Source organism: Gymnoscopelus microlampas (assembly GCF_963454915.1).
Source record: "Gymnoscopelus microlampas genome assembly, chromosome: 12".
NCBI classification, from domain to species: Eukaryota; Metazoa; Chordata; class Actinopteri; order Myctophiformes; family Myctophidae; genus Gymnoscopelus; species Gymnoscopelus microlampas.
This window is the reverse complement of record NC_139949.1, coordinates 46489766-46504765: the sequence shown is the minus strand read 5'-3', so window position 1 is coordinate 46504765 and position 15000 is coordinate 46489766. Positions and strand designations below refer to the sequence as shown.

General features: G+C 41.5%; 1 protein-coding gene across 1 annotated transcript in view; it reads left to right on the top strand.

The window, feature by feature from the left end:
- Positions 1–15000, top strand: part of LOC311057774 (FRAS1-related extracellular matrix protein 2-like) — a 191407-nt gene that overhangs the window by 167159 nt on the left and 9248 nt on the right. Inside the window, exons 18-21 of the mRNA XM_084074856.1 lie at positions 4579–4710; positions 6625–6971; positions 12801–12993; positions 14775–14900. Of these exons, the coding sequence (XP_083930982.1) occupies positions 4579–4710; positions 6625–6971; positions 12801–12993; positions 14775–14900 (798 nt within the window). The remainder of the gene's footprint in view (positions 1–4578; positions 4711–6624; positions 6972–12800; positions 12994–14774; positions 14901–15000) is intronic.

The window sequence follows — 15000 nt, the reverse complement described above, 5'->3', positions numbered from 1 at the left end:
TCTGCCCATTAAGACATGGTTTAAGAGTTCAAATGTTCCTCAAAGAACTTTGACAAAAAAACGGTTACCTAGAACTAGACGATGGAACCATTCACTAGATCAAATGGTTCTTTAGTAGTTGATGGTTCTTTGTGGAACCATATAGCCTTTTAAAGAACCATTTAAGAACCATTATTTTTCTGTGTGTATACTGAAAAATATATTGTCTCTGTAGGGTGGAAACCTCTTAAAAACTGTTCAGGATTCAAATTCAAAAGTAGCAAAAGTAGCAGATCTACATGCTCGAAACACCAGCTTGCAGATCTCCTACTAAAATAAATCATCAGATGCTAATTAATTCAGGAAAAAACTTCAATTGTTGAAGTATGGAGTTACAAGGTTTTTTTTTGCCAGAAAGCAACACTATAACAGCTATGTATCACAGCTGTATTGCACGTTGAAACACGGACACACGGGGCAAACAAAAGATTTGTCATTTCTATGCAAAGTAAAATTCCCCGTTGTGATCCTATTTTTAATACTTCAGTGTGTTGAGTCATGGGTTTTACTGCTCGCTGAGCAGGGCACTAGAACTTCAAGTTGCTCTTGAACGCTCACAATAAGAGCAGCACTTCAAACGTGGGTTTGAAATAGTGTGAATACAGTTGCTTAGCAACAACTGCAAAGGACCAGCTATTGCCGTCAAGCCCCTGGTTAATAAATAGATAGATACTTTTTTTATCACCATGGGGAAATCTGTTTACAGCACTATTAATACAAAGCATTTCATCACAACATCACAAAGGTCCGTGCTGTATACATACTCTATTACACATATCAGTGGGAACTGCCAGCTACTCACAAAGATAATGTTCTTCAGGTGCTTTGATTTAAACTGAACAATCAACGTGCACTTTTCAACACAAAGCCGCCTTCAGCGTTATAAGTATTTGCATTAAATGCATGAAGAGCTCTTTGTGCTGAAGCGCGTACGTGTACGGTATACGGTGATTGTCTGCATCCCATGCCAATTAAAATATTTATACCTGAAGGACATTTACGTGAGTGCTGCTGACTTGAAAATAATCTTTGTAGACTTTGCTGTGCACCCGCTGCCCTTCGGGGCTGGGGACTTTAACTGATTAATTTCGATTAATTAATTACAGAAAATTAACGCGATAAAAAAAATGTATCGCATTTTAATCGCGCTTAGTTTTGCACCTTCTCACTGGACGAGTTTCAGGCGTACCAGTGCACCAACCAACAGACAACAAACCCCAGTGCACGCAATGGGAGAAGAAGTCGATCAGACTGCTTTGCTTGGCCCAGTGGATGGGAAATTTAGATTTAAAAAACTCTGACGGAAGCGTGGACCTGAATCTCTGAACATATTCCTAAAATTGCTGCACTTTATGGTAAAACTTGCACTGATCTGTTGGTCTGTTTAGTACCACCTTGATAAAAAAAACTGCTATATTTTGTTGCTTAAACTTATGTATTCACTCATTGATTCATTCGTTTACCAAAATGCTTCTCAGGTCAAATATTGATATGCGATTAAAATGCGATTTATTTCGATTAATTAATTACAAGCCTCTAATTAATTAGATTAATTTTTTTAATCAAGTCCCAGCCCTAATATATATATATATATATATATATATATATATATATATATATAGGTTTTATTGGGTTATAGTACTGTCTCTGATCACACTCAATACAATCTCTAGCTCTTTACTGGCTATTGTTACATTTTTCTTTTCTTCTCTCTGTGCCTCAGTAGCATTGCAGGGGGGGAAAAACACACTCAATAAAAGCACAGTCAGACATTCGGAGCATTTTTATTGTGGACAACAAAAGATATCAATTTCTATTAGAAAGTACATTCTTTTGTTGTGTGTCTCAGTGTTCTATATGAGGTCAGACAGTGGTGGTAAAAGTACTAACATTCTTTAACTTAATAAAAGTATCAATACTGTATTGTAGAAATACTCTGTTTTACAAGTAAAACTCCGGAATTCAAAATGTACTTGAGTAAAAGTACCAAAGTAAAGTACCAAAAGTAGAAGTAGTCATTGTGCAGAATGTCTCATTTCACAAGTTCAAGATGGATGAAAAAATATTTTTGAAAATAGCAGATCTACAAGCTCACAATGTGTCGCGATGTGAGCTTGTAGATCTGCTGTTTTCAAATGGCCGAAAAATATAGAGGGCTGAAGTGGGTTAGTGTGTTTTGTAATAATATTCCAAATCTACAAAATAACTAGCAACTAAAATTTTCATAAAATTGTAGTGGTAAAAGTACAATATGTGAGATGTAGTGGAGTAGAAGTAAAAGTACTGAAAATTGGAAATACTCCAGTAGACTAACAATTCCTCAGATTTGTACTTCAGTGCTTGAGTACATGTACTGTACTTAGTTACTTTCCACCACTGCAGACCACCACAGGTCCCATTCAAGCTTTGTGGACAATGAAGCACAATGCCAGGGTACTTTGTGATGTGAAACACATTGTATTGGCTCCTCATTGATAAAAAGCAGGATGAGAGGATTGCAGCCCTCTCTAAAAAAAATCAATACACATTTTTCTTTGTTCCATTATGATACTGGCCGCCTCTCTTCATTGGCTGCCTGTCAAATACTGAATTTCTCATTATTAAATACTGTATGGGCTGGCTGGCTGGCTGGCTGGCTGGCTGGCTGGCTGGCACGTGCGCACGTGCACACGCACGCACACAAACACACACACACACACACACACACACACACACACACACACACACACACACGCGCGCGCGCACACGCGCGCGCGCGCGCACACACACACACACACACACACACACACACACACACACACACACACACACACACACACACACACACACACACACACACACACACACACACACACACACACACACACTTTTAGTGGGTTTCACTAGTTTGTCAATTAATCAAGAATTATTTTGTGACATTTATATAATTATAGATATTTTTTAAATGTTTTGAAAGCGAAAGTAAAAAAAAAAATTATGTCTGTCTGTGGGTTCTATAAATATTGAACCTCACGGTTATTTACCATTTAAGCCCCAGCTTGTAGCGTAATTATTTTCACGCAGCTTCGTTGAATTCTCCAATCTGATTGTTCAATTAAGCGCAATGCTACGCTGTGTTATTTCTCTACAAGACAGACAGACACGCTATGCTGTGTTTGTTTTGTTTGATTGATTGATTGATTGAAACCTTTATTTATTCTCGAAAAGAGCATCGAGGTTTGCCCTCATTTGCAATGCTGTCGAGATTGTCGAGACACACAAAAATCAACAATTAACCCATTGAGACCTGAAGCCGATTCTACATGTCTCCTAAATCTCAACAGTATTCTGAAAAACGCATGTTTCTATATCAGTGGTGCTCAATCTTTTTCATGTCAAGGACCCCCAAGATTATATGTATTTGGCCGCGGACCCCCATTAAAATATTTTGTTCCAGGGACCCCCCAGTAGCAAAGATTTGAGTTAAAAATGTTCGCTTTAAAAATATATTATGTTCAAAGATTTGCACACATTTTATGATATTTCAAAAATAGCAGATATACAAGCTCATAGCGCGGCACTCGGTGCCGCGCTATGAGCTTGTAGATCTGCTATTTTTGAATAGCCTAAAGTGTAAAATAATGCTTTTTAGCTCAAATCTAAAAATGACACAGTTCCAGGTCTTAATGGGTTAAGACACATACAGATGTAAACACAGCATAAGACAATACACCGCGTACGACGTCTTAATCAGGCGTCTAGTGTTTACATTGTTATGGATGCAGGCCTAATCATAGACCGTAGAATTGTACAATAAAAACATTAAAACTGTTTTTCAATCAATATTCACTGCCGTAATTACTAATTAAGCTTGTAATCTGTTATTTTTTTCATTTATTGAAACAGACAAGAAATTAAGAAAAAAGTTTCTTATTTCTTAAATTCTTATTTACGATGGCATCGTGGCAAGAGCTGGGTAGGGGCAAAAGAAAGAAAGAATATTTAAGTTTGAAAAGCAGATAAACAATTTAACAGCCGATTACCAACAGGCAATGCAACAACAAACAAAACAAGATCAATAATACAAATATACACAGTATTTTAAACCATTAAGACCTGGAACGCATCTGTGTCACTTTAGATTTCTTTGGCTATTCAAAAATAGCAGATATACAAGCTCGAGTGCCGCGCTATGAGCTTGTAGATCTGCTATTTATGAAAAATCGTGAAAAAAATATTTTTAGATTTTTTTTTCAAACGGATTTAGAAAACATTTTTAAGAATCGCCTCAGGTCTTAATGGGTTAAACAACAGCAACAAATAGAAAATAAATGAGTATGTTAACTTATCCCCTAACCAAAATAATAATCTAAGTCCTCTTCTAAACTACTAATACCTTTAGTTTCTGGAGAGAGGAAAGATGATGTCAAAAAGGGCATCCTCCTGTAACTTATTTTCTCTACCTTTAGTTTCTGTTTAGGCAGATCTATTTCCTCAGTTATCGATCTCTAGTCCGCTGTACTTCAGCTCTTGACTCTCTGTGTCTGTGTGATGATGCAGGTATGTGTCAGCCTCGGAAGATGGGGACCGTGGGGGCCGAGCCCTTCTCCGCCAAGCTGCGCTACACCGGAGCGGACGACCCCAAACACCCCAACCTCATTAAGCTCACTGTCACCATGCCTCATATGGACGGTGAGTACCATACACCCCCCTGTAAGACTAGGGTTCCCAAAGTTTTCAGAACATCACCCCCCAAAATAATCATATTTGAACTGGGGACTCCCCACCTGGACAAGCTGGAATTGTAAGAGTTGAGGCATTACATTACGTTTGACTCGGTATTGTGAAAATAGCCGATCTACAAGCTCACTCACATGTGCGAGGCGTTGTGAGCCTATAGAGCGGCTATTTTCAAAATGTTTGTCTATTTCGTAGGTAATGTTTGACAATTTGGCCAATGTTTGACCATTTTTTCATAGTACAGTTTGTTGGTTACCTTTGACGTGGTAATGGTCTTATTATTAGTTAATTCTTATCATTTTAGAGGTATTAAAAAAGGTCTTAAAAGTCCTTAAATTGACACTTTAGAAATGTGCAGATACCATACGTACTGTATGTTAGTTTGTTTACTGTTGAGTGACAAAACAATGTTGCACATTAAGTTAATCATCTGGGGAAAGTAACGTGACGTTGGGCAGGATCTAACATCCTCGGGGAGGGGGGGACGAGGGGAGGGGGGGAGAGAATGACGGCCAGAGTATGGAATCGTTGCCATCAAGCACGGTATCGAACGGCGACAGAAACCTCCAGCGTTCTCTGGTTACTTAAAATTGCCCCTGTGGTTTTTAATCAGTTTCTCTCTCTCTGCCCGTCCAGCCACCATCCCTCCTCCCCCTACCTCCAACCCCCCCACCACTAAACACCCCTCTCTCACACTCTTTTCTCTCTCTCGCTGTCTCCCTCTCCACCGCTCCACTCTTCTATTGTGGAACTTTTAGATCAATCTCCCAGCACCAGGTCACTGCAGATCAGTTGTACATGAAGACTCCATGGTCTAGCACAGTGGTTCTCAACCTTTTCAGGCACCTGAATCAATGCATTGAATGGGACATTATCACGTTTTATCAGTTGTATGGGCGAAGTAGGTGACATACTGACCTACCCGTGATTTATCAGACATACTGAGCTACCGACGGAGAAGACTTATATAAAGTTAAGTTTTTCGGACCATGACAGAGGCGTGCAGTCTCAAGCGAACTGGAGCCACGTGAAGCATCACTGAGCGAGCTAAAGCGAGCGAGTGGCCGTGCTGAACGTTGCGACGTTCGCTTGAGCCTACTCAGCGCCGCCCGAGTTATGTACCGATAGGCACAGAATCGTAAATCATGTTGTGGGGACTGCTCGTTCCCACAACATGGGGACCCTACCTTTGCTGTGTTGGCACTGACGTTGTGGAACAAACTCCCTTTAAGGATCAAGGCTGCCCCCCACCCTGGTCCTTTCTTTCTTTTTTTTTCTTTTTTTATTAGAGTAGGCAATTCTTTTTTACCCCTTTTTTCTCCCCAATTTAGTCGTTATGCCAGTTAAGTCCTCCCCACACACATTTCTGTGTTGTCACTGCTGTTGTATCCTACTGACTCACCTGCCAGTGAGGAGCCAGTATTTGGTCCCGAACTCCCATCTCAAAATGTTTTGTTCCAGGGACCCCCAGAAGCAAAGATTTGAATTACAAATGTTCGCTTTAAAAAATATGTATATTCAAATAGCTTGTATATCTGCTATTTTTGAATGGTCAATGTATATAATAATGGTTAAAGTGGTTACAAAGATGCGTTCCCGGTTTTAATGGCTCAAACTCTGGGAAAACTTGACAATTGCGGCAGTGTGTGGAAGTCCTTCATTCTTGGACATGTCCAAAAATGTAAAAAAATTAAAATCAATGATGTATTATAAGTTTCACAGACAAACTGACACAAACAATGTATGTATCTCACCCACCCTCCCTCCCACCTTTCCTCCCTCCGTTCTCTCCCTCCCTCCCTCCCTCCCTCCGTTCTCTCTCTCTCTCTCTCCTCGCTCTCCGTCCATCTCATATACTGTACATAGGCATGCTTCCGGTCATCTCCACGCGGCCGCTCATGAACTTTGACCTGACGCTGAGCCCGGACGGCACGCGGGTGGGCAACCACCGCTGCTCCAACCTGCTGGACCACGGCGAGGTGACCACGGGCCACGGCTTCATCACGGAGGCCACGCAGCGCGGCGCCGACGACGGCACGGGCATGGGCGGGGACGCCGTGGCCTACCAGCACAGCGCCGCGCTGCGCGGGAACAGCACCCTGCGCTTCTACAAGAACCTCAACCTGGAGGCCTGTCTGTGGGAGTTCACCAGCTACTACGACATGTCTGAGCTGCTCACTGACTGCGGAGGCACCGTGGGCACAGACGGACAGGTGTGTTTTACTTCTACTCCACTATATCTCAGAGGCAAATATTGTACTTTTACTCCACTACAATTATTTGAAAGCTTTAGTTACTAGTTACTTTGTAGATTTCGATTATTATTACAAAACATACAGTAACCACTTAAGCCCTATATTGGCCATTTGAAAATAGCAGATCTACAAGCGCAATGCATTGTTAGCTTGTAGATCTGCTATTTCCCACCACTGGAGGCTGGTAGAGTGTGTTGTTACTGTTGTTTTATAGTAGTTTCATTATTAATAAAAATCCCACGCATCCCGCACCGCACCGAGCTTCAAATACTACTCGAATCAAGAGTTTGGCCAGCTGCCTAGGTGGCTAACCTGATAGCAGTGCTTAGCTAGTAACCATGTGTGTGTGTGTGTGTGTGTGTGTGTGAAGCAGGGCGTTCCTGAAAAAGAGAATTTAGTTTCTCGGTGAACCTCCCCTGGATAAACAAAGATTAAAAAATAATAATAATTTGAGATACAAGCTTTGTGTGTACACCTGTCTCTGCATTTGTTTCCGCAGCAGAGCGTGTGTGTGTGTGTGTGTGTGTGTGTGTGTGTGTGTGTGTGTGTGTGTGTGTGTGTGTGTGTGTGTGTGTGTGTGTGTGTGTGTGTGTGTGTGTGTGTGTGTGTGTGTGTGTGTGTGTGTGTGTGCGTGAGTGACAGACAGTCTCATTCCGTGCTTTCTCATGGGCATCTTTCCAGCTTGTCAACATAACACATATACACACACACACACACACACACACACACACACACACACACACACACACACACACACACACACACACACACACACACACACACACACGCACACCGTACTGTGTAATCTGGCCACCTGTCAGTCCGTCACCCTGGTTCCTCCACTGCTGTTTATCTCTCTTACGCCTCATGTGAACATCCATTTTAGAGGTCACAACATCCTCTTCTGTGGAGCGTTTGACTTCTCACTGAAAGTTCAAACCGTTCCAGAATCATCTACTTTTGTGCATTAATGTCCATAAGAGGGTGAGAGACATAACTACTTGTATAGAATACAAATATTGTCGCTGTGGGGCGGAAACCTCATATCTCCACATTCTAACTTTTTGCGTTTTTTTTAACTCCCAAAAGTAGCAGATTCGTGCTGCGTTTCGAGCTTGTAGATCTGCTACTTTTGATATTTTTGAATTTGAATCTTTTTTTTTAGCACATTTTTATCCCACAATTTTGTAACCCATTTTTTTCACCCAGTGCCAATGCCTAAGCTTGTAATCCTGGGCGCTACTCTCCCTCTGCCAGCCTGGGGAGAGCCCGGAACTGAGCTCATGCTTGCTTCAATGCATGAGGAGTGAGCAGGCCGCTTCTTATTAGGGTTGTCCGATATTGGCTTTTTTACCGATAACCGATATACCGATATTGTCCAACTCTTAATTACCGATACCGATATCAACCGATACCGATATATGCGGGGATTATTGTGATTAGGGTAAGCTCAAATTTCATATCACACACACCATATACAGTAAGAACTACTGTAACTTATTTATAAAGCAAAAAAAAAAAAAAAAAAAAAATGTTTTTTTTCCAAAAAACGATACCGATATTTTCCCGATATCAATTTTTATGCTAATATCGGCCGATAATATCGGGAGGCCGATAATATCGGACATCCCTACTTCTTATCACCCGACAGGGGGGGAGTTTCCCCGGTAGGACGTAGAGCGTGGAAGGAACACGTTATTCCAACCAGTTCCTTTCCCCTCCATCAGATGCCCCGGCTGACCAGGGGGAGGCAGTATAGAGACCAGGATTACCGCATGTTTTTTGTTAGGGTACCTACCCTGTGAGGGTACCTACCCTTTGAATCTTGAAAAGTAACAGTTTTGGACACATGAGGTTTCCACCCGACAAAGACGATATACAATAATGTCCTATCCGATAAAACTTCATATAAAGACGATAGGCTTCTCTCTCTCTTACACATTCAATCAAATGAGTGATATGTAATTGATATCTTATTCGCTAGCAGCCTAATAAAAAAACGTTAGGTAATATTCATGCTGGTTTATATGAAAGCCTGGGCTATTAATTAATTGAAGTTTGACAGTCTTAGAATGGACATAGACATTCAGTGCTCTGAATGAGCGGTGCTCTGCTGATACACATGAAACATTTAGCTCTCTGTTGCTGTAGCTCTCCATTTAGCTGACATCACCTCACCTCACACTATGTGTTGCCATGTCCACTTATTGTAAGTGACGAGGGGCTTGTTTTTCGGTAAGGTTGCTTGTAAATACTGGTAGTTGCGGGTTTTTGGGCTTGTTTTTAACACATCGGGTGCCAGCATTTTTTCATAACAACTTACCGTGGGTGTCAGCATTCTCCCCATTGACTGCGCTTTGCTACGCGTGCGTTACAAGCAAATCCACGCAAAAAAAAGCATCGATTCATGTTGTGCCATGAGACTGGCTACAGCCTGGAACCATAACATTCCCCTCGCGAGTTACAACGGGGGGGGGGATCGCGCATCGCGCATGACCGGTTTTCCCCACAGGAAACAGATTCGGAGATATAGGCGTTTCAAAGTAGGAAATAGACAGGAAGCGGATGGGGAAAAAAAATGTGTTTCCGGTGAGCGATCTGGCACTTCCTTCGCAGGATTACAATGGGTGCTCCCAGAGCTGCTCTAGCCCCGCCCGCGCGGAGAAAAACGAAAAAAACTAAAAGACTAAACTCACGGTTCAGACCGTGTTCGGCACCGAAGCGCCACTATGTAAACACACGGTTCAGACCGTGTTCGGCACCCGATGTGTTAAAGAGCAGTTATTTTGGAACTGGGAACTGACCAGTACAAACAATCATTTGGGATATCGTATCGTGATGATATGACGTAAGTGTTGTCTTTTCCTGGTTTCAATCACGTGTACTTTCAAGAATTGTCCGAAACTTTCAAAGATCTGCTGCTGCTGTTGTCATGGTTATTTTTGTTGTTGTTGTTGTTTGTGTGGTGTTCTGTGGTCCGGTCTGTGTGGTTATCATGGATCAGTTGTTGTTGTTGTTGTTGTTGTTTGTGTGGTGTGGTGTGGTGTGGTCCAGCCTGCCTGCAGCCTATCATGGATCAGGACACAGAGCAGCAGGCCTCAGGCTATTTTCTGTTCCACCTGTCTTTGATCTGCGTGCTCCTCCTCTTCCTCCTCCTTCCTCCTGCCCATTAGACTGCTGAGTGTGTTTGTGGGTGTGCGTTTGACGTGCGCGCGTGTGTGTGTGTGTGTGTGTGTGTGTGTGTGTGTGTGTGTGTGTGTGTGTGCAGAGTGAGAGCGCACAAGAGAGAGAGAGAGAGAGAGAGAGAGAGGGAGAGGGAGAGACAATAAAATGTATAAATTAAAGATGATTGTAATTTCTCTGACGGTTACTTAAGGCTGACTCCAGCAGAGCATCGTTCATTCCACAGGGTTCTCACCTCATTAAGACATCTCACTGTCTCTGAACACACAGAGAACATTTAAAGCACACAGAAATGCACACGTTCAGCATCATATAATAGACGCATAAAGAAATGAATTATACATATTTTCTAAAGATTTCTGTGCCTGTCCCTCCCTCACCTCTTCTACTTTTGAAAACTTGAAATGGGACATTCTGTGTAATGACTACTTTCTACTTTTGGTACTTTAAGTACATTTTGATGCCAATACTTTTGTACTTTTACTCAAGTAGATTTTGAATTCTGGGACTTTTACTTGTAACGGATCATTTCTTGCAGTATCAATACTTTTACCTAAGTACAAGATTTGAGTACTTTTTCCACCACTGCTTTCTAGCGTGTGCGCGTGCGTGTGCATGTGTTAGACACATTACTTTCTGCCTTTTCAACTTGATCCGACAGACAAATGTTGAAAGTAATGGCCTCGCCGGGTGATGCGAATAAATTCTAAAAGCGATGAATGGTTGATTGACAGTGAATGACAGTAAAGAACAGAATGTCAGCATTCATCCTTTTTTTACAAATGATTTGTCTCTCACTAAATTGCCTGCAGCGTTTCTCTCTGATAATCTCCTGCCCACAGTGTTTGGTTGGATAATTGACTATGCAAATGCCAAGATGCTTTTCGCTCCAAAGGTCCAACTAAGATAACACAATTAATCCTTTTTTATTTGACAAACTGTGGCTTTTGGCAAACTGTGTCTGGGCTTGAGGCCAAAGTCACACTTATAAGGAGTCAGCTGAAGATTGACTCTTGAATATGGGGGAGGAGAGCCACCTAGTGGACACTACATTGACATGTAGAAAATCACCTTGCCATTATGCATACAGCGTCTGAATCAGTTACTTTTGTGGGTTTTGTTTAATCATGTTTTAAAAGTTGTTTTATCCTTGCTGTAAAGCGCTTTGAGCTGCAATTCCTGTATGAAAGGTCCTATTATTCACCATGTTAGACTCATTGTTCTGTTGACTGATATTGTCCTCATAGTCTAAAGTCATTCTAACCTGTGCTCCCATGCTGGTGCAGGTCATACGTGACGCTGCGCATACCCCTGTACGTGTCCTACGTGTTCCACTCCAGTGTGTGTCACCAGTGTGTTCCACTTGTTGTTAACTAGTTGTACGAACGCTTGTTTTATTGTTGTATTGTTTTATTGGATCTTGTTTAGTCGATACACTTATTTGTTTTAGCTCTTGCTCATTTGATTTTGCTATTTTGTCTCATCTGTTTAAGAAAGTAGGTAGCTGATATATTGCACTTTTACCTTGGCGCTAGGTATACTCTTGGTTGCTTGTTTTTGCAGGAAATGCACTTAAGACCTATGTTGAATGCACTTATTGTAAGTCGCTTTGGATAAAAGCGTCTGCTAAATGACTGTAATGTAATGAGAGCGTGTGTGTGTGTGTGTGTGTGTGTGCGTGCGTGCGTGCGTGCGTGCGTGCGTGCGTGCGTGCGTGCGTGCGTGCGTGCGTGCGTGCGTGCGGGCGGGCGGGCGGGCGGGCGGGCGTGCGTGCGTGCGCGTGCTGCGTGCGTGTATCCTCGCATGTAATAGATTAATAAGATTGAAATTCGATGTGAAATGTCTCTGAAACAAGTGTTCAAAGGAGTTGAATATGTTATTTAAATACAGCACTTTTTATTAGAAGCCTAGTAGTTATTTTTGTTTATGTTTACAACTAGAAGAGTTGGATTGTTTGTGCCTGTAAGAGTGCATGAATACATCAATTAGTGAGCTTTGGATGTGGAAGGCACCGTAATTTAACTCGAGTTTAACCCATTAAGACCTGGAACTGTGTCATTTTTAGATTTGAGCTAAAAAGCATTATTTTACACTTTGGGCTATTCAAAAATAGCAGATATACAAGCTCATAGCGCGGCACCGAGTGCCGCGCTATGAGCTTGTAGATCTGCTATTTTTGAAAAATCGTGAAAATGTGTGCAAATCTTCTGAATATATATTTTTAAAGCAAACATTTTTAACTCAAATCTTTGTTTCTGGGGGTCCCTGGAACAAAATATTTTGATGGGGGTCCGCGGCCAAAAACATATAATTTTGGGGGTCCTTGACATGAAAAGGATTGAACACCACTGATATAGAAACATACGTTTTTCAGAATACTGTTGAGATTTAGGAGACATGTAGAATCGGCTTCAGGTCTCAATGGGTTAATACATATATATATATATATATATATATATATATTTTATTTTTTTGTATTGTTTAGTAAGATGCAAGAGTCGTGACAGTACTTTTCAAAGGTTTTAGCTTGCCACAAAAACTGGTATAATATGACATTTCCTGTTTTATAATTGTTAACGTATTGAATGAATGTGGTGGCTGTAGGTGCTGAATCTGGTGCAGTCCTACGTGACGCTGCGCGTCCCCCTGCACGTGTCCTACGTGTTCCACAGCCCCGTGGGGACGGGGGGCTGGCAGCACTTCGACCTGCAGTCTGAGCTGAGGCTGACCTTCGTCTACGACACGGCCATCCTGTGGGCCGACGGCATCGGGAGCCCCCCTCAGGCTGAGCTGCAGGGTGAGTAGAGCTGCTGCAACCAGGGGGGGGGGGGGGGCGTCGTTTTGGGGTTTCATCATGGGATGGCAATTGCCACCCCCCTAGCGTTGACATTTAACCAGTGTTGGAAGTGCTGCAGTACAGTGTTAGTTAACTAAGACTAAGACTAACAGACTAAGAATACAAACATTTTGATATTTAGTCGACTAAGACTAGACGAAGACAATTTCAGATGACTAAAAAAATAGGACTAAAACTAAATGCTGTGTTATCATTTTACTAAGAATTCCAATAAAAAAAGTAAAAAAAAAAAGTAAAAAAAAGAAGACTAAGACTAAATCAGAATTTGCTGTCAAAATGAACACTGCTGCAGTAACTCAAAGTAAATGTACTTAGTTACTTTACACCACTGCATTTAACCTCAAATTCAGTTATTTTATGCATTATTTTCTCCACCGTAAAATGTCACGTACTTACACGACATAATCAAAATAGTGGTGTGAGGTTGAAAAAAACGATTATTTTCTATAATGGATTAAATTGCTTAGTTTGGTTGACTGTTGCACCCTAAGGGTAACATGCAGAATGTCACACACATTTACCATGTCAAGCATATGGATGGCATAATTCTATTCTATCTATAAACACTATAGTAAACCAAGAGAAAATTATAATATGCAGTGGTCTCTTAATTTATTTCCAGAGCTGTTCATATCCAAGAAGAACCACTAGTACTAGTTGGACTGGATAAGTTTCATACATATTGAAGAAAACACATACTGAAGAAAACCTGGAGACTGACATTCAGTAATTGGGTCTTATGATCAAAATAAGAACATTTTAATGGTGTGTAAATCAAAAAAATGTGTCACGGACAAGACCAAGGCTTTGCCACGGACACACTCGTCCATGTCTGGACATAATTATTGATGACTCATGCTTCCTTGTTCCTAAAAACTTTTCAAACAAGTCCCCAGAGCGGCAGCATTGTCTCTGTCATCAACATAATCCATCACTGAGCAGAACAACAACGTGGCTCCATTGTCATTTGTCCCGGAACAAGCATCACAAGAGTGACAACAAACGCTCCTTCGTCCCTGAGCATGTTTACATTCTGAAAGGGGAAGATTGCAGAAATCAATCACTGTCACTTCATGAAATTGTTTTGGGGATGTATTTTTTTGTATAGGCTGTGTTTTTTTGTATAGGCTGTGTTGACAATGAGGAAGAAAAACACAATTATGCCAACAAACATCCTTTGAGACCGACGGAGACTTGATTGGCAGCAAGGCATACAATCTGCTCTCAATAAATACAGAAAAGAAGACAACGTGATAGAGAAAAAAATACAAAGATTGGCCCATAAAGTTTATTTGAAAGTATATGCTGTGTGTGTGTGTGTGTGTGTGTGTGTGTGTGTGTGTGTGTGTGTGTGTGTGTGTGTGTGTGTGTGTGTGTGTGTGTGTGTGTGTGTGTGTGTGTGTGTGTGTGTGTGTGTGTGTGTGGTTGTTTTATGGTTTAACAAAAAGATTCAGATTGGGTTTATAGTGTTAAGATTAGACATTTAGAGATTATAGGTTTAGGGGTTAGAATTAGAATTGATTAGACTTAAGTTTTGTGCTGATGTTGTGCACCGACAAATAGAGCTTGTACAATTTTTCAGCTTAAGGTGACAAAAATGGCAAAAAAATGGCATTCATAAAATCGCCGTCCTAAAATGTTGACGTCCTCACAAGTATAGTAAGTAATCCTGTGTGTGTGTGTGTGTGTGTGTGTGTGTGTGTGTGTGTGTGTGTGCACAGGTGCCCTGTACCCGACGAGCATGAGAATCAACGATCAGGGTCGTCTGGTGGTGAATTTCCGCACCAAGGCGCGTTTCAGAGGCCTTTTCGTGGAGTCTCACTCTGGAGGACGGATCAAGCGAGCTGGTAAGTCCCTCACGTAGTCAGTCATTCATCTTTTGTTCCACTTTTCTCTTCAATAGTACACAGTCAAATTCTTACCTCTGACAGTGTAAAAAAACGCATG